At 40.0% G+C, this 17,501-nt stretch overlaps 1 protein-coding gene across 1 annotated transcript in view; it reads right to left on the reverse strand.

The window, feature by feature from the left end:
* TPD52 (tumor protein D52) overlaps positions 1-17,501 on the reverse strand; it is a 129,084-nt gene that overhangs the window by 62,978 nt on the left and 48,605 nt on the right. Inside the window, exon 2 of the mRNA XM_066993118.1 lies at positions 2,753-2,934. Coding sequence (XP_066849219.1) covers positions 2,753-2,934 — 182 coding nt within the window. The remainder of the gene's footprint in view (positions 1-2,752; positions 2,935-17,501) is intronic.

Genomic DNA, 17,501 nt, shown 5'->3' on the forward strand with positions numbered 1-17,501 from the left:
ACACTGCAAATTCTATGGAGTTCCTTTCAAGTTTTGGAAGAAGGTACTATAGCACTGTTTTGACCCTTTTTGTGATGATCTAAAACAGCTATACCCTTCCAAAGGGAATAACATCTCATTTTAAGGTGCATTAACAGCAAAAGACTCTAAGCCTTTACACTTACTAAGAGGCCAGTATATGAAAAGATTGTATTTGTTTTGGTAAGGCAAACTTTACTCAGTAAATCAATGAGCTACTGTCTTTACTAAGTACACAGATCAAAGCAATTGTACAAGCAAAGATATTTGCTTGCATACTCTTCCCACTACATTTTAATAAGTCATGAGATCCAAACTCAGCAGCACCTCAGTACTATCGATGATATATGGAGCTAAGATAGAAGTTTGCTGGGTTTATTTTTGATTCCACAAGTATTCCGCAAGTTTCATATTATAAATCCCCCCAAAAATGGGCTGGAACAAATATGTTACATGACTCAGCATCTTACGACAAGCTAACAACAAACAACAGAACAAAAGATTGCCCACAACTGTGGTCTTTGAAAAATCCATAAAAATTTTAGGAATTCCAATTACAGAAACATAATGGATTGGAAAAAGGGTGAGATTTATTTCAATTATTTATTTTCTGATACAAATATTTTTATTTAGAGGATTAAGTCTGTACGGCATTTAAACATTTAAGAGATCATCAACAAACTCAGGTTCCAAGACTGAACTGATGAGAAACAGGAGTTGAATCAATCTCCTACATCTCAATGAATGCTGGGGGTCTGTGGGTCCATCAGTACCAACACTACTACTCCCACTGCCACCACATTCTTGGTGTTGTGGATATTGTCTATGCCATCAGGTGAAGTACCTACCAACTTTAGCTCCAAATTGTATTTCATTAAAAATGCCCTGACTCTTTATGTCCCTCTCTCTACTGCCACTCAAAGGCAGGGGACAGGTATGACCAAGCCTTATGTGGATCTCCTTGGTTTTATCATTAGAACACAAAGCCACAAATTATTATTGGCCTAGATGCTCTCAGGGCCAGGTTTATGGCCCTAGTGTTCAACAGAGAATTCTGAAGCACCCGCTCCTACACATTTCCTTGGGCCTCACTTCCTACCATACCACCACAGCCTGCGCTGACAGCACAGAAACACAGCATTAGGAGCAAAAAGAGAGGAAAGGAGTTAAAAGACAACCATGGCCAGACTAAACACCCGTCTATCTGTGAAGTTTTTCAGGAAGACACATTTCACTGAAATACTTTTCTTTCCCACACTTCATCTCGTCACCCCACTATTACAGAGCACCAGGGCAAAGCGAGATGCACACAAGGAAGCAGCGAGAGGTGGGCTGAGCACTCACCGGGTAAATGAATTGAGTTAGGGACTTAAAGACAATACGAGAAGTTGCCTGTTCCCCAAACCTGGGACAAAGCAGGCATGCAAACCTGGGACAAGATAATGGGAGCTGCACCCTAAGCAAGGAGCAGCAGGAATGCATGCAACCGTGCTATCCTACAGGCAGAGGGAGCTGAGAGTTACAGGTCAGAATCAGAGGGAAGACCAAGACAGACAGAGCCACGGTGGGTATCTGCCATGGACTGTCTGATCAGGAAGAGGCAGTGGCTGAAACCTCCTTCAGACAACCAGGAGCCAAATAATGTGCAAACTCCCCAGTATGTCACCTCACGTTCGTGTATTTAGACTAGATGGTTCCTGCACAAGAAGGCTTACTGTCTATACAGCACTAAAGTTCCATGTTCACAAAGCTTCCAAGTATTTCAGTAAATAATGCTTGTTTTACCAACTCAGATAATAACAATTTCCCTGTTCCTAGTGACAAAAGCCCCACCGATCAGAAGGTGAAACCTACTGCACAAGTGGAAGTGAGACAAGAGACAGGGATCTCCCTTTAGGGAAATACAAAACAAAAAAGGAAAGCTCCTTCTCACCTGCAGCTGCTACAAAGCAACTGAGAACTGAAGAAAACAAGACTCGATCAGTCTGCTTTCCATTCACACGTGCTATGCTCTCTCACAAAGAGCAGAGGTTTCTCCCATGAAATAAATACTAAGTTCATTTTACAGAAGTAGACGGATTAGGTTTACTACCTTTACTACGAAAAGCTGATGCTTCTCTTACAGTAACAACTTCTCAAACTCAGATTTCCTTATCTGTAATTGAAGCAATATCATAACTAAGTTCCTTTAACTGAAATTATAACGATCTAGTTACTTTCACAAAACAAAACTGAAGAACACGTTAGCTTTGTTGAATGAAACATGGCCAAAAGTGAAATCATACACACACATAACGTCATTCTATCACAAAACCATTCCGTCCATTATGTTTGCTGCCAACATGCATTTCAGCAGAAGAAAAATTCTGTTAACTTGTATATTCAAATTAACACAAAACAGAAAATGCCAGCAAATTACTTCAGAACCATAACTGGTGTTCTATGAACAACCCACATCTCAAAGAAAAGTAACTTCCTTTGGTCTTTATGAATAATGTAGATATCAATAAAGCAAGTTTACAAAGGAATTTGCATACAAAAGAATGATTTCTGAGCTAGACAGATCTGTCTGTGATAAAATATTGTGCAGAATGAAAGTATTAACTTCCCTAGTTTAAACCACATAATTCACACAACCTATGAAAGTTCAGTCCAGAAAATCAAGTCAAATTACTTAGGCACTTCAGTTCTTCATTCCCCTATTTTAATTGCTTACCATAACTTTATTACTTACTTTCCATCTACTTCTGGTCTTTTGCACACACAGTGAAACTTGCCACCAAAATCTATGTACAGGTCGTCTTCTACAATGTGGAATATTTGACCAATGGCAATTTTATCTTTGGCAGGTCCCATCTGAATCAAAGGTGAACGTCTCAGCATGGATGCAAAGGATTCCGATTTCTCTGAAGGAACCTACAGATAAATAAAAGTACTCATTTCACAAAATATACCATTTGGAGGAGGAAATACATTAAACTTGTAACATACAAAAAGGATTATTACAAGTAAAGAGTTAATGTCTTTTGCACATTTTTAGTAATACTTCTATGGAGTCGTTTGTTCTATTCTCCAACCCAAAACATCTTACACACTGAAGACAAAGGCTTCATTAACTCGGTCACGCAAAAATGTGACATTTTGCATCTTCAGAGTCTCATGAAAACATCTTCTATTATTGGTTTGCTAAGTTGACTTAAAAATGTATTCCCAGTATTAGTCCTGCAAAGGACAGATCCCATATCTTGTTATCCTTGGTGAAAAATGAAGCAGAATTAGTACCTTGCAGTTATGCATGCAAATATTTAAAAACAAATAACAGTTAAATCTTCATTTTAAAGAACAAAACTATTTTGCCACAGCAGCAAAAGTAGAAAGCATACATAGGATTAATCTAATATATTAAGAAAAAATTGAATTACCACTTCTATTTACCCTATGATGTCAAATGATATTTTAATTCAGTAACTAGATAAATCTAATGACAGTTCTTTTCCATAGAGCTTTAGGAAAACGTAAGAACGTACATCCTCCTGCTCTTCTTCACGGAGACACCTCTGGTTTGTGATCTAAGAGACTACCAAATGCTTCCCATTATACGATAGACAAACATACCCAGTTACATCAAAGTGAGACTCATTCTCATACATGCTTCCTCCGATACACTAAATTTGACCACTTTTTAAGATTACCACCTTTGAAAGGGGACACGTGTTTTGGAAGCAATACGTACCTGAAATCCAAAAGGGAAACAAAGTGAATTATTTGATGGATGGATAAACAAATTCACAAAAAAAGAGAGCACAAATACACAAAATGAGAGCCTATTAATTTTTCCCGCACCTTTAGCAGCAATTAGCTGGAGAGAACAATTACTTCATGCAAGATTTCAGACTATTTTCATGCCAACACAAGAACTAAACAGAACAACACAATCAAGTAATTAACAATTTAGAGATATATTGGCTTCAAAGTAAAAGGCTCATCTGAAAATTCACTCCATTTCACCAGAAAGTCTCGAAGTAGAGAGAAATACTATTGCTAAGGATTCTCACGGTGAATTACTATTCCGTTACAATACTCCAGTGACTAAGGATGTTCAGCACAGCACATGAGTGTGGTAAGGATACAGGGGCACTCTGGATTTTATATCCAGAGTTTGTGACCTTGTAAGGCTCTGCTCAGCGCACGGGAACTTGGGGCTTGATTCACAGCATGAAGTTGAACTAAATTACACTCCCCTCATCTGTAAGAAAGCAACCAGAATCTAAAATGTGTAAACAATACATGATAGATTCCTTTTATAGTTACCATGTCCTCAGAATAGAGGCTAGCATTGACAGTTTCTCCCTGGTTTTCCATGACACTGATGAACAGAGCCGTGGGAAGCAATCGCATCGTGGATTTCGCACCAGAATTGTGGAAATCGCACCAGGATTTTTTTTTTTCTTCCCGATTTAAATAACATAATTTCAAAAGGTTTAAATCAAAGTATCAAAACCACGTCTTCCTAGACCGCAGAAGAAAGATGCCTCATATCCGCAAACCAACTATTTACCAAACATGACCGAACTGGGGTGACATGCGTCCCCATTGACTACTGCAAGCAGATGCAGGAAAGCCATCTGTATTTTGTACCAACAGGGAATAATGCCATCATTTTCCGTTTGCACATTTGGAAACTTTTACTGTTCGGGAAGTCAAAACAAGGAACAGTTTTGAATTCCAGATTCGCTGGAATGCACAAACAACGTGGGTTGTTCTGACATGACATAACCACAGGAATTAAAAGCTAGAGATCTGACACCTGGTCAACGTGATGCTTCAGAACTGGGGAAGTTTGAATGTCACATCCCAAGGACAAGGACCGAATAAAACGCCTTCTAACACACGCATATGCACGTGCATGCACACTTCACAAAAGTAAAGCTGCTGGTGATGGTAAACCACAAACAGAGCAGTAGGATTTCATACTGGAGAACTAATACCAGATAAAGTTTCAAGCACAGGCATTGATAATGCACTCTAAATTCAAATACACAAAAATTAATTGCACAGGATGCATTTCTAAGTGCTGCAAGAACAAATGCAAAACACTGGAAGCAGCAAGAAGAAATATTTAAAAGGGATCATAGAATCATTAAGGTTGGAAAAGACCTCCAAATCATCTGGTCCAACCACCCCCCTACCACCAATATCACCCACTAAACCATGTCCCCAAGCACCACGTCCAACCTTTCCTTGAACACCCCCAGGGACCCAGGGACGGTGACTCCACCACCTCCCTGGGCAACCCGTCCCAGTGCCTGACTGCTCTCTCTGAGAAGAAATGTCTCCTCATTTCCAACCTGAACCTCCCCTGGCACAACTTGAGGCCATTCCCTCTAGTCCTATCGCTAGTTACCTGTGAGAAGAGGCCGGCCCCCAGCTCCCCACGCCTTCCTTTCAGGTAGCTGTAGAGAGCAGTAAGGTCTCCCCTGAGCCTCCTCTTCTCCAGACTAAATGATGTTGAAGATAGAGACACAAATGCAGGATCATGAACTGGTAGAGATTCTGGCTTTTCAGAACATGGTGTTTTGGAGATCACCCTTCCATTCCAAATACTTTACCTGCTCTGAGATTGAACACCTGACGAACATCTCTCTAGGGTCCTCCAAAAATTCCTTTCAGTCTTATTAATGTAGGATACCGCTCCATAATGTTTAAACCAACCAAGCTGGCACCGCCATGTGTCACCCTGCCCTCTCCACTCTCTCCCAGACAAAATTCCTGTCCCCTTATGACATCTCCAAAACTTGTCCTAAACTGGAGTATGCCTACCTGAGGAATGTATCAAACAAAAGCTATGCACTTTCTTGTAAGGATAGCTGCAGTTGGTCTAGTTCCCAAACTGTATCACCTAAAACCAGGTGAGTGTCAGGATCCACAGGAGTGTGAAAGTGCCCACAGAAGTGCCCTTTCCAGAAGGTTGGCCCCCATCGGGTCTTTTTCAATGGGGTGGTTCCTCCCCAGTGCAGGACTTCGCGCTTCCCCTTGTTGAACTTGATGAGGTTCCTGCCAGCCCATTTCTCCAGCCCGTCCAGGTCCCTCTGGATGGCAGCACCACCTCTGGTGTACTCGCTGCTCCCCCCAGCTGTGTGTCACCTGCACACTTGCTGAAGCAGCCCTCTGGTCCATCGTGGAGGTCACTGATGGAGAAGTTTAGCAGGACTGGACCCAGCACTGACCCTGCTTTGTGCCACTGATTGATCATATTCACCTCATTCTTGCTGCTTTCATGCGATGACACATGCAGTAGCTAAAGCTACCCTAAAGCTGTTGCTTGTGACATTTTTATCTCTACGTTGTGAAGACAGGTACATGAACATTGCATGGATTTCCTGTTTTTATCACCTACAAATAGCCCATTCTAGATAATAACATCCCTCTCCTTTATCTCCCTGGCAGGAAAAAAATTAGGCACAGAGTTCTCCCACCTGAAAGCCTGCCTGGGAAGTAATCTCTGTACACAACACCCAAGTACTATCTTTGTACACTGATAGATGTGCACGTTTCTTGCTAGAACATAGATTACAGTCAGTGAGACCCGAATGTTAATGTACCAAGAATCCCTTGGCCATTCTTCACTGGGGACAGTTTTCCAAGAAGGCACCAGGATTTGATTTGAATTATATCACCAGTCTACAAGTCTGCAGGTTTTTTCCATTCAGCTTCCTGGAGAGAAGCTCCTCAAGAGTATGAATATCCAATCCAAGTATACAGGAATCTTCAAAAGACTCCACTGGTTACTGCCATCAAGAACACGATTGTGGACAGGCTAGAAACAGAGTGAGCTAAAATACAGCATCCTTTCCTTTGCATAACCTAAAGGAGCTCTCTTGAGGGAGTAATTTATCTAAAATGTTTGAAGAGATTTAATGACATTTGGAGGAGTACTTTCCTCCACCATTTCCAAATCTCCTTCACTGCATTCCTCACAGTGCCACTGCAAAAAATAGTAAGACAGTAAGGTAACAGGACAACAGGACAACATATTTAAGTGCTCTTTTTTGATTCTCAAGGAGTGTTGGCCATACAGCTGTGGTATATTCAATGCATTGATAACTCACCTAGTAGCAGAAGTTGGAGGCCATTAAAAAAGTCCAGAAGCACAAAGGGAAAATTATTTTCAAATACCTGAAGTGCAACGACTTCTTTTTTTCTTAAATGCCTAGCCTGTTTGATTTTCTTTCTAATTTTCTAGGGTCAAAAGTTATTCACAAATATTTGGATGCCTTCCACTCTCTCTGCACATAGTGAAATAATAATAATAATAGGAAAATGTAGCTCTTTAAATAACAGAATATTCTGCAAGTTGAAAAAGCCATAGATTTAAACCCCAATAAGATCCAAATGAAAGAAGCAACTCCAATGGAGGAAAGCCTATGACTATACGAGCAGGGTGGTCCTATCCCACCCACTGAGCAAGACATCTTTAAAACCCTAGCTATATGTTTTATGTTTGCTTGCAAAGACAAGTAGCACGTGTGTTGGAATGTGAGAGATACGGATGAAACATGAAGGAGTGAGATGGGAGATTGGTAATCAGAGGGCTACAATTAGAGGGTGAATGACAGATTAGCATCCAGCAGCATGCGAAGAATGCAACCCTCCAGAACCATCAAGTTTGTCTCCTCAGCACTGTCACCCACGGCCGGAAAGGTTTTTCTGCCCAATGTTAGTTACACAAGACAACAAAATGGAAAAAAATAATTTGGAACAGGAAGCTAGCATGATGCCACAATAGCTGAAGGCACAATGGCTTGGAGATACCCAAACTTGACTGGAAAAGGTCCTGAGTAATCTGCCCCAAGTTTGTGCTGCTTGGAGCTAGGGGTCTGAACAGACAGACAGCCTCCTGAGATCTCTTTCAACACACATTACTTCATTCAGGAAACAGAGGAGACTGAGATCCTGCTATAAAGAATATTAAAATGTATTAAGCTTCCCTCTGATCAGGTACATATTGACAAGGCACATATTTTAATCAGCAACCTAAACAAATCCACTGCTATCTACTAGCCCAGCAAACTTTACCTTTCCATACATAGTAACTACCGCAAGTGTGCTGCATTAATTAGACATAAGCCTAAATCCCAGGAATTGTTTAACAGTTTTTGAAGGGATTACTGGGTCAACAGATCACAGTGATTCACAGTTAATTTACTGAATTCCTCGCCAGTGTTCTTTTACTATTTTTTAAATCAAATGAATTTTGATTTTCACAATTCTATTTTCACAATTTCTATTTTTTGCTAAAACAACATCCCTTTGAAATCAACTCTGCCCTGTAAACAAGGTACAACTAAATATTCATTCAAAAATTATCAGTCTGCAGTTGTTAAAGTATTCAGACAATATGAACAGTACTTGCAGTCTACAGTCATACAAGACTTCTGGCTTAGACACAAAGTCAAAACTTCATTTTGCACAAAAATATCATCCCAAAGCCAACAGGACTAACTCAAACCGACAACGTACTGCCAAATCTTACATCAAGCGGTTAATGGCCTTCCACCCAGAAATACATAGGCAGCATTAACAAGCAAAACTCAAGAGTTCTCCTAAACCCATCAAAGAACACATTTTGTTTTCACCACTTTTTCCCCTACACACTGAAGCTTTTCTGAGAAACGAGGGTAAAGACTCGAGAGGAACACTGCGAGGACTGACGTATGGTAACAGCGACTGAAATCTCAACATACAAGCAATCACTGCCCAAAGTTGTACAACCCATTTCTCTGGCTGTCGCCTTCTTTTTATACATTAAACTCTTTGGGCCTAATGCTTACAGTTCATTACTGAGAAGTTCAATGCTTTCTATTCTGGTCTCCGAATATAATCCTCCAGGCTTTTGGCCTCATGCCTTTCACTCATGTCAAAACAAAGACGTGCAGCTCTGTCTCCTCTCGACCAAATAGTTCAAGTACCTTCTATACCTCCAGCCCTGAGCATGTTCACGACATTGTGCCCAGCAGTAAGCCGTGATTTTAGAGCTTTCTAAAGCAAAAGCTCTGCTACTTGCATTAGCAGAAAGAAAAGCTTAGAAAAAAACATTTTAAAAGTTATAGCTGCCACTAATACTTACTGTTTCTTTACTTTAAAATAAGTAAGTGCCCAATGTAGATTTCTTAAACACTAACTCAGTCTTGCACTTTCAGGCTCATGCCACCGCAGAGCTACCTTCCACCAAGACAGCATCCCCACTCAGCCTGCAGGGTCCTCCCGGCCTCCTCCCTCCCCAGACTTTTTGTCTCCTGCTCCGAAGTAGCTCAGCACTTGGCAAAATACCTCTAGAGGTGCAGAAAACACCACCAGCAATCACCTCAGTATACAACAGTCCCTGAATTATTACGCATCCCACCTCCTCGAGGGAGGTTGGTGCCTACTTTCCCTTTTTTAGATGGCACGAGCTATCGCCCTGCATAGCAGGGGTTCAGAGGCTTGTTATCAGCACATATATTATCAGAAAGTAGGAGCAAAATCTTAAAAATACTTATACTTGTCATATGCAGTACACGACTCGCTCATGTTTTGCAGCACTGGAAGAAATCACAAATATGACTCCAGAGCATCACTCGGGCTTTTTTGTGAACAGCAATGCAAAGTCAGGAATTATCCTCCAGTGTAACATGCATCTTTGCCATCTCCAGTATGCCATTTGAAAAAAAATATACCAAGTTAGTTGCTATCCTCTTAATTCCAGCACTAGTTTCAAGTAATATTGAAGAAGATGTTTTGCATATTGCCAGCTACTATACAGTACTCGCACGTGGAGAACACATACCATACCCATCAGCCTGATACTCCACCAACACGTTTGACTACTATTTACAGCCTGTTTTGAAACCTGATGTTTAATTCTGCAATATTCAACAAGACAAATATTAAAATATTAGCTATTATTAACAAAACACTTCATGGACACAGCAGACATAGAATCGTAAGGGTTGGAAAAGACCTCCAAGATCATCTGGTCCAACCATCACCCAACTACCAATGTCACCCATTAAAACATGAAACTACAGACACACACACAAAAAAAGTACGATTATTCTTCATACAGCCCTGCATAAAGCAAACTAGGTCACAAGTTTTAGCTAATATGCAAGTAATTAAATGCAACTGCCAGCAAAATTCACCTAGTAAAGTTTATGAGCAGTTAAGCAGGACTCAAAGCTCAGCAAAGTCCCACTGATAGCATTACCAAAGATAGCACAAATTCAAGAGTTTGCTCTTTTAAATTCCACTGTGTGTTTTGTAATTTTTTCCCATCATAACATAACTGGATTTCCTCTCCTATTAGTGGTCAGAGGTTTTGTCCTATTTAAAACAATCAAACAAACAAAACAATTGAAGTTCATGCTGTTTGCCAACAGATCCAACTTACAACCCAAACTGGGCAACCACAAAGACGTGGAAGATCTCTTCAGTTTCCTCAAAACAATAGATTTTTCCATTTTATTCCATGAAAACAGATAACAGCGAGCAGCTAGCATATAGTTCTTGATTATCAAAACCCTTTATTAGCAACTACTGTAGAAAACAAACAAAAGCAAGATTTGTGTCATTTAATAAAGCCACTGAAGGCAAACAGTGCAAAGCATAAAAGAAGGACCCATGATTCAAAGCAGAAATAAAAGCAGTGATTCAGGGAAAAATCTAAGATTAATGACTGCGAAGTCACAAAGGACAGCTCTGAAAGCAATCAAGGAGAAAACTGGAAACTTCCTTGCTTGAAAGCAAAGAGACACTAATAAAAAGCTTTGTATGATTTGCTTTTCTTGCAAAGACTGTTTCAATGTCCAATCTACGAAAACACAACACTTGCACATCAGCTTACGCTATGACAACCCAAGTTCTTTAAGGGAAGTGTTTTAGCTCTAAGGATTTTAATATATTCTAGTATCCATCATTTAAAATCTACAGCCAAGCTCAAGGCATATCAGTGTAACTAAAAAGCACTATCTGGGATCACAACAGATTAGATGCCAAACATTCTTCATTCCAGCTTAAAAGTCTCCTTTGTTCTTCTGAACATGGAAATATGCTCTGGAGACAGGGGGACTTGCAGATAAGGGAACAGCAGTAGTTCAAAAAGCACTAACAGACAAAAGCTGAGAAATTCCTGCAGACACCATATCCACCAAGCTCTGTCCATACCTGCGTATGGACCTGAATTCACCCTCAGTGGTAGCAAAACCCCGATTAGTTTTAGAATAAACAAGCACAGTGTCTGTATCCATTTTTTAAAGGCAAGTTTTTGAAGAAAACAGGAGAGAGGAGAAGAAAACACAATCATTTTTCAATAAAATATGGTACTACAAAACTCGTATTCAAGAAGAGAGCAGTGAGTGCTGAAGGCTTTTCCTCCAAAACTTTACAATTCAGAGGAAATACATCTCAGATTTTATAACACACAAAAAAAAAAGCAAAGGAGAACAGCTTTTTTTTTTTTGCCTACAACAGGATAAAGGAAATTGACTGCTATGTTTTCATTCTTATCTTTATTAAATCTTTATTAACTTTCAAAAACTCACATATTTAGCGTTTTAATTGTCCAGAGGTATTTCCCATCACAAACTTAAAACTACAAGCATCCCTAAAGAACCGCCAAAGAGCAAACCTCCTGCAGTTGTTCCAACCAAAAGGGGAATATCCATACATTCTCCTCAGAACAGAAAATAAATGTGGTTTAATTTCAGAAAGCAAAACAAACAAACCTCTTCAGCCAAAAAGCCTGGAAGTAAAAAGCTGAAATTACACATTTAAGCATCCCTTGGTGAGAAGCGGTGACTAAGTGTTTTGGCAAAGAGTCATTTAAATTTTGCTGAAGATACTACGATTTTTGGCAACTAATTCAGTGTGCAAGTCTAATACTATTTTGGAAGGAACTCTACTTTAAAACTAACTTCTTTTTTTTTATTTTAATACTACAGGATCTGGCTTTAAGTAGCACAGCTACGGAAGCAGGGGTGTCTCCATATTCACCATTAACTCGACGGTAAAACCAGGCAGTGATCTTGCCACACACAACGTGCTAGGAGAAGTCTCAGAGCCCCCTGCATGCGCTGGGAGCGCACATGAACAGAACTCTCTGAGAAGACCCTCAACCCCCCAAGGAACTTGTGAGAAAACATCACCTGCTTGGTAAGATTTCTGAGTGGCCTGGGCAAAACATTCTGGCAATGGTTTACACCTCAGCTGTAAGCTGGAGAACTCAGAACTGCTCTCACCAATCCATTTGAAACTGGCTGAGCTATAAGCCCCGGAAAATGAAGTATGTCTTATTTTATTTTTCAATCTAGTCCTACGTAAACCATAATAATACTGAAAAAAAGCCTCTAGGTAATGCCATTTGGAAGAGTACTTTACGTGGATATCCAAGCTGCCTTCATAAGGCACAAAACACTACAAGAAATACTGGAACAAACTCTGAGGTTGCGTTCTTACATGCAAGCATTATGGTTGAGACTTTTTTTTTAAAAAAAAAAGTCCAAGAGTGTGGCTGAAACGTCAGTGCTATGTCAGAGGTAGCCTTGATGGTCACAGTGATCCTTTCTAGCCTAAAAAACACTTGTTTAATCTTCAGTTATGCAAATACCCACTACACTTTCAACAATGCACGTACCATTTTTCCAATCTCTCATGCAAGCAACAAGATCTGGCACATAACTCCAAAGAAGATCTGCAAGAGCTGTAGCTGCTTCAGTGACTCCCACCAAGGAAGAGTTGTGAATAAGAAACAGGCGAATACACAAAACCATTTACACAGCTAATTTGAAATGCATGCTATGAGGGAATAACTGATTTTCATTGAAGAATATCTTCACTTAGTACAAGTTACAGTTTCTATCTGCCAACCTTTTTCATCCCCAAAAGAAAAAAAGAATACCAAAAGGACCTAACATCAGTTATAGTAAGAACAGTACAGTCACATTGTGTAGCATTATCCAAAAGGGACCAAACATGGACATAGGAAGTTACAAGTTATTTGCTGTCATACTTGGCAAAGCTCTCTGGAAGATTTTGCTTTACAATTCACTGCACACACAATTTTAAGCCAAATCCCGCATACTGAAATTACACTTGAAAAAAATGTTTTAAAATTGTATTTTGATTGGCGATTGGGAAAGGATTACACTTGTATTTTTAAAATAATGAAAGATTCATCACACGCTATTTGAAAGCAGTTGACATTCGCGTTTAATGTTCAGTCTTTACCTTCTGCTTATCTTTCCATCAAGCTCCACATTTTGGTACTCATTGCAACGCTGACTGAAGAATATAATTTTATTTTTGCATACAGAATAACTTCTAATTAAAAGCTTTTCAACTGTGCAGAGAGCATGCATTACATTTGTATGTCAAAATATATTTGTATATATATTGTCCTCATAATAATGAACAATGTAATATTGTGAACTAAGCACATTTTTAAAAGAGATGCAAATAACAATTAACCAAATACATGTAGCACTTAACCAGGAAAATACCACGGTGAAAACTATCCTTCTGTCTCTCATAATTACACTTTTCAAGTAGGATCATGCAGACATCAAAAAAAAAAAAAGATCACAGGAATATGATTTGTACACTGTGCATAACATGCAACAGGTTTTCCTGAACTGGACTTTAAAAATCAAAACTTCTCTGTTGTCTGCTAAGCTCTTTACATTGCTTTCTGAAGCTTTCATCTCTTTGAAGATGGGTATTTCTTAGACTTATCATCTAGATGTAGTATGAGAACAGTTCTTTAAACTCATGAAACACACTAATTATTTCTTTTGTAAAATGACTCATTACTGATGTCTTACTCTATGCTGCTAAATCAAATGTAGTAACACTGTTCATAAAACAAATGCAAATGCTGTAATTCAAACTACCCTTGTGTGTCTTGTAAGAAATGCTGCACGCACTAGCATAGTGAGTAAAAAAAGGGGAGCCTTCTGACTCCATTATGGCTATACCTGCCCCTTTCCAAAAGTGCCAAAGGTATGGTCTGTTTTGTCTGAATCTGGATTTCTTTGGTATTATATACAGAGATGCACAGGACTAAAATTTGTATTTATACTTTTTTTCTGTGACTTTAAGCAACCGTGTTGAGGAGGAACAGCATAAAACAATAGAGTACATCTGGGGAGGGGAAAGACATCACAGCTGTATTTCACAAGGAAATTAAGCATCTACAGCTGCTTTTAGTCCCTTTTTTGAAACTTCTTGTGAGGCAAATCAATTGTCCGTTTGTAATACCAGAAAGCAGCAAAGACACATTGCTAACACACTATGATGCTACCAAAACCTCCAAGGTTTACCTCCAAAATCTTATAAATGTACATATAAATCTGCTACACTGGTCAACTCCATAGCAACTTTGTTGTAAAATGAAGGTTCTCCAGTTATCTTCACATTTTCATTACGTACACAGTGCAGAAACTGGAAAACAAGACTTCCATAAAGGGTTTCAAATGCAACTTAGAAAATATACTGTTTACTAGCTGGAAGGATCACGTACTAACAGTGTTGAGCAAAGAATGTATCTGATAACATAAAATAATACATAATTTGTTTACTGTAAACCTGCCTATTTTTCTTGAATATAAATAATATCTGTATACAATTTAAACAAAGTATATCTATATTTTTCTTCCAGGATTATTTTATAGCAAAAAGTTATAGAACATTGCAGTTGTGTCGATGTAAGATTAAAACATGAAGCCATTAGAGAAGGAACGAATAGGTGAAGAGAGGTGAAGATCGTAGCACAGATGAAAGTTCACTGATGTTCTGCAAAAGGAGAGACAAGTCTTATTGCAGTATCTTTATCAGTCATAGGAAAAGAAACTATAAGTGATTTGAGTTTGTTATCTAAATATTTTTACTACATTTTGTAATATATGGGAAGAGATGGGAAGAAAACATTAAGAACTCAGAGGCGATCCTACAAGGCCCTGACCCTGCGTGTCCACAGCTTTTCACATTCCTCCCAGCTCTCCCCCTGCTCACATACACTCCTCCCTGGTGCCTGCACCCACTCCTAAACGAGCTGGGATCAGCTCTCAACAGCAAGATTCCCACCCACCCACGTGCTGAGGGCACCCAAAACATCCCACTCTTCAGTTCACTTCTGAACAGAAATTCTCATCTCTGAAGAAGGGAAACGTCTAAAGCAGGGTGAGCCCACCCCATGGGTCACATCACAAAGTTGTACCAGGCCAGCGCACGCGGTGCTAAGAGAAGCCCGTGGTGCCTGAGCCCAGCACCTGCAGCTAGGCTGCTGCAGCACAACTCGGAGCCATCACACGTCTCCATCCTTGCATTCCAGGTTGCAATGGGTCAGTGGCAACCTCACACAACAGCACGGTCTTGTCTTCAGGCTGACTGTTTCTCCATTCATCGCCGCCCTGCCCTTCCAAGTAGGCTAGCTGCTGTTTTCCAGGTTCCTCGAGGGCAGGAGGTAGTTTCAACAGCCACAGTAAGAGAGCAACTGGGATCTCCCACAGCAGCAGTGCGTGTAAAATCCTGCTGGTAACTAGGAAGGACTGCAGTTTCTATCCAACCTTTATATTACGGTTCCAGGCAGCACCTTCCTCCAGATACCTCACAGGCAGCTGACCAAGAACTGCTAAACGAGGAGCTGGACTCGCTTGCTTTTCTAGAGAGGTCACCACACTGTGATACCACTGGTAGTCCACAAACAGACTGAATGTTGGGATTCCACTCTGACAGCCAGTTACCCATGGTATATCACAGGTACCTACCACTCACCGACCTCCAGCAATGCAGTCATCACTCACAGACTCGGAGCTACCTAAAGAAGTTGCAGAAGACAACTGCAACCTGTTCCCTAAGTGCTGCGGTCTTCTTCACGCTGAGCACAGAGCTCTGCAAGGCGTTAAGGGCCTTGCCACACAAGCCTGTGCTCCTGAGTCACTGCAGCCCATCCCAGCCGTGCACAAAGGGTCCTCCAAAAGGGCAGCAAGCACCACACCTCTGTGGTCTGCCAAGGACTATAAAGCATATCAGCATTTAGAGCAGACACAGCTGAGAGGATGCTGAGAAGTCTGCGATGTAGTCCTTGTCCTGCATTCAGCCTCAGGAAACGTTCACGGTGTAGCAAAACCAGGCATAACCCAAGCCTCCCAAATGCACACACAGACAGCGCAAGCCAGGAGAAACTTGCAGGTAAAGAAAACTCGTTCCAGGTCCCACAAATTGCACACGGGGCAAGTCGTGCTCTCCGCCAGTCAGCAGTGTCACGTACTTGAACGCTGGCCAGAAGGTCATCTGCCTGAAAGAGTAACCTCTGTATTTTTTGTAAAGTGCTATTACATTTGCAATCAAAACAAAAATGTTTTTAAGTTATTTGTTAAGACTGAAAGAGCACTCCACCCACAGAGAGTTTATAGGGGCTCTAAGAAATATTGTACTGAAGTGAAAAATGCACAGAGTAAGTATTTTTGTTCTCAAGTAACTGCAACTTCAGTAAAATCATCTTCTAGACAATATCCTAGGTGGAAAGATAGATTAAGAAAACTATTTCCCACCAACAATTACAGTATAAATAATTGTGGTTTTTTTTTCCAAAACATCCCTGTTAGACATTATTCCACACTGAGGTTGACAAGATACTGCGTAAGTAAGACAGGTATGTGTCCTTCGTAAAGAATATCCATGTACCTTTCGTAACAGGGTAGTACATTCATTTAAAACTATCACTTTTGTGCCTCAGTTTTTAGTCTCTCACCTTAAATATAAATAGCTAAGACAGCTCTTTATATCATCTGTTACAACACTTGTCTTCTCTTTATGACCACTGATACCTCATTTTTGAAAACAGCAACAAGAAATTTAAATATGCAGACGCCCTCAAATTCCCAAATCCTTTTGGAAAAGAGCATCTGACTGGACAAAAATTAAAAATACAAACATTTTTGATGGAATAATTTCTAATCTATTTCAGAAATTAGTTATAATTATGTGCTGATACCAATCAATTGAAAAGTCACTGTTTTGTAGATTTCTGATGCTTTTCCTTTGCAGAGCTCAAAAATTGCTATGAAGTTCAATCTGTGGTCTGGAGATTAAACTAAATACTTTTCTCTCAACGATCCCAAGTGTTTAGGCATACATGTTATTACACACTATCGTCTCTAAGGTTGCAAAATGAGGATTATGATCACATAAGTGAAATTTAAATTGAAACACATCCACAATGAGGATACAATCGGCTCTCTTTAGTATGTACAGATGCATAACGTGTAAGAATTTAAACAGAAAAAGAAGGCACGATGCACATGCTAAACTTTGTGCGTGAGAGCTGTGACACCGAGGAGCAGCAGTATGAAATCTGCACGCTTCCGCCAAGGTGAAAACATGGAAATAAAGCCCGAGCGCTGCAAGGTGCCATTTTCAGCGCCGCTCAGTTCAGACGCAGGCCAGCT

Source organism: Anser cygnoides, chromosome 2 (genome assembly GCF_040182565.1).
Source record: "Anser cygnoides isolate HZ-2024a breed goose chromosome 2, Taihu_goose_T2T_genome, whole genome shotgun sequence".
NCBI lineage: Eukaryota > Metazoa > Chordata > Aves > Anseriformes > Anatidae > Anser > Anser cygnoides.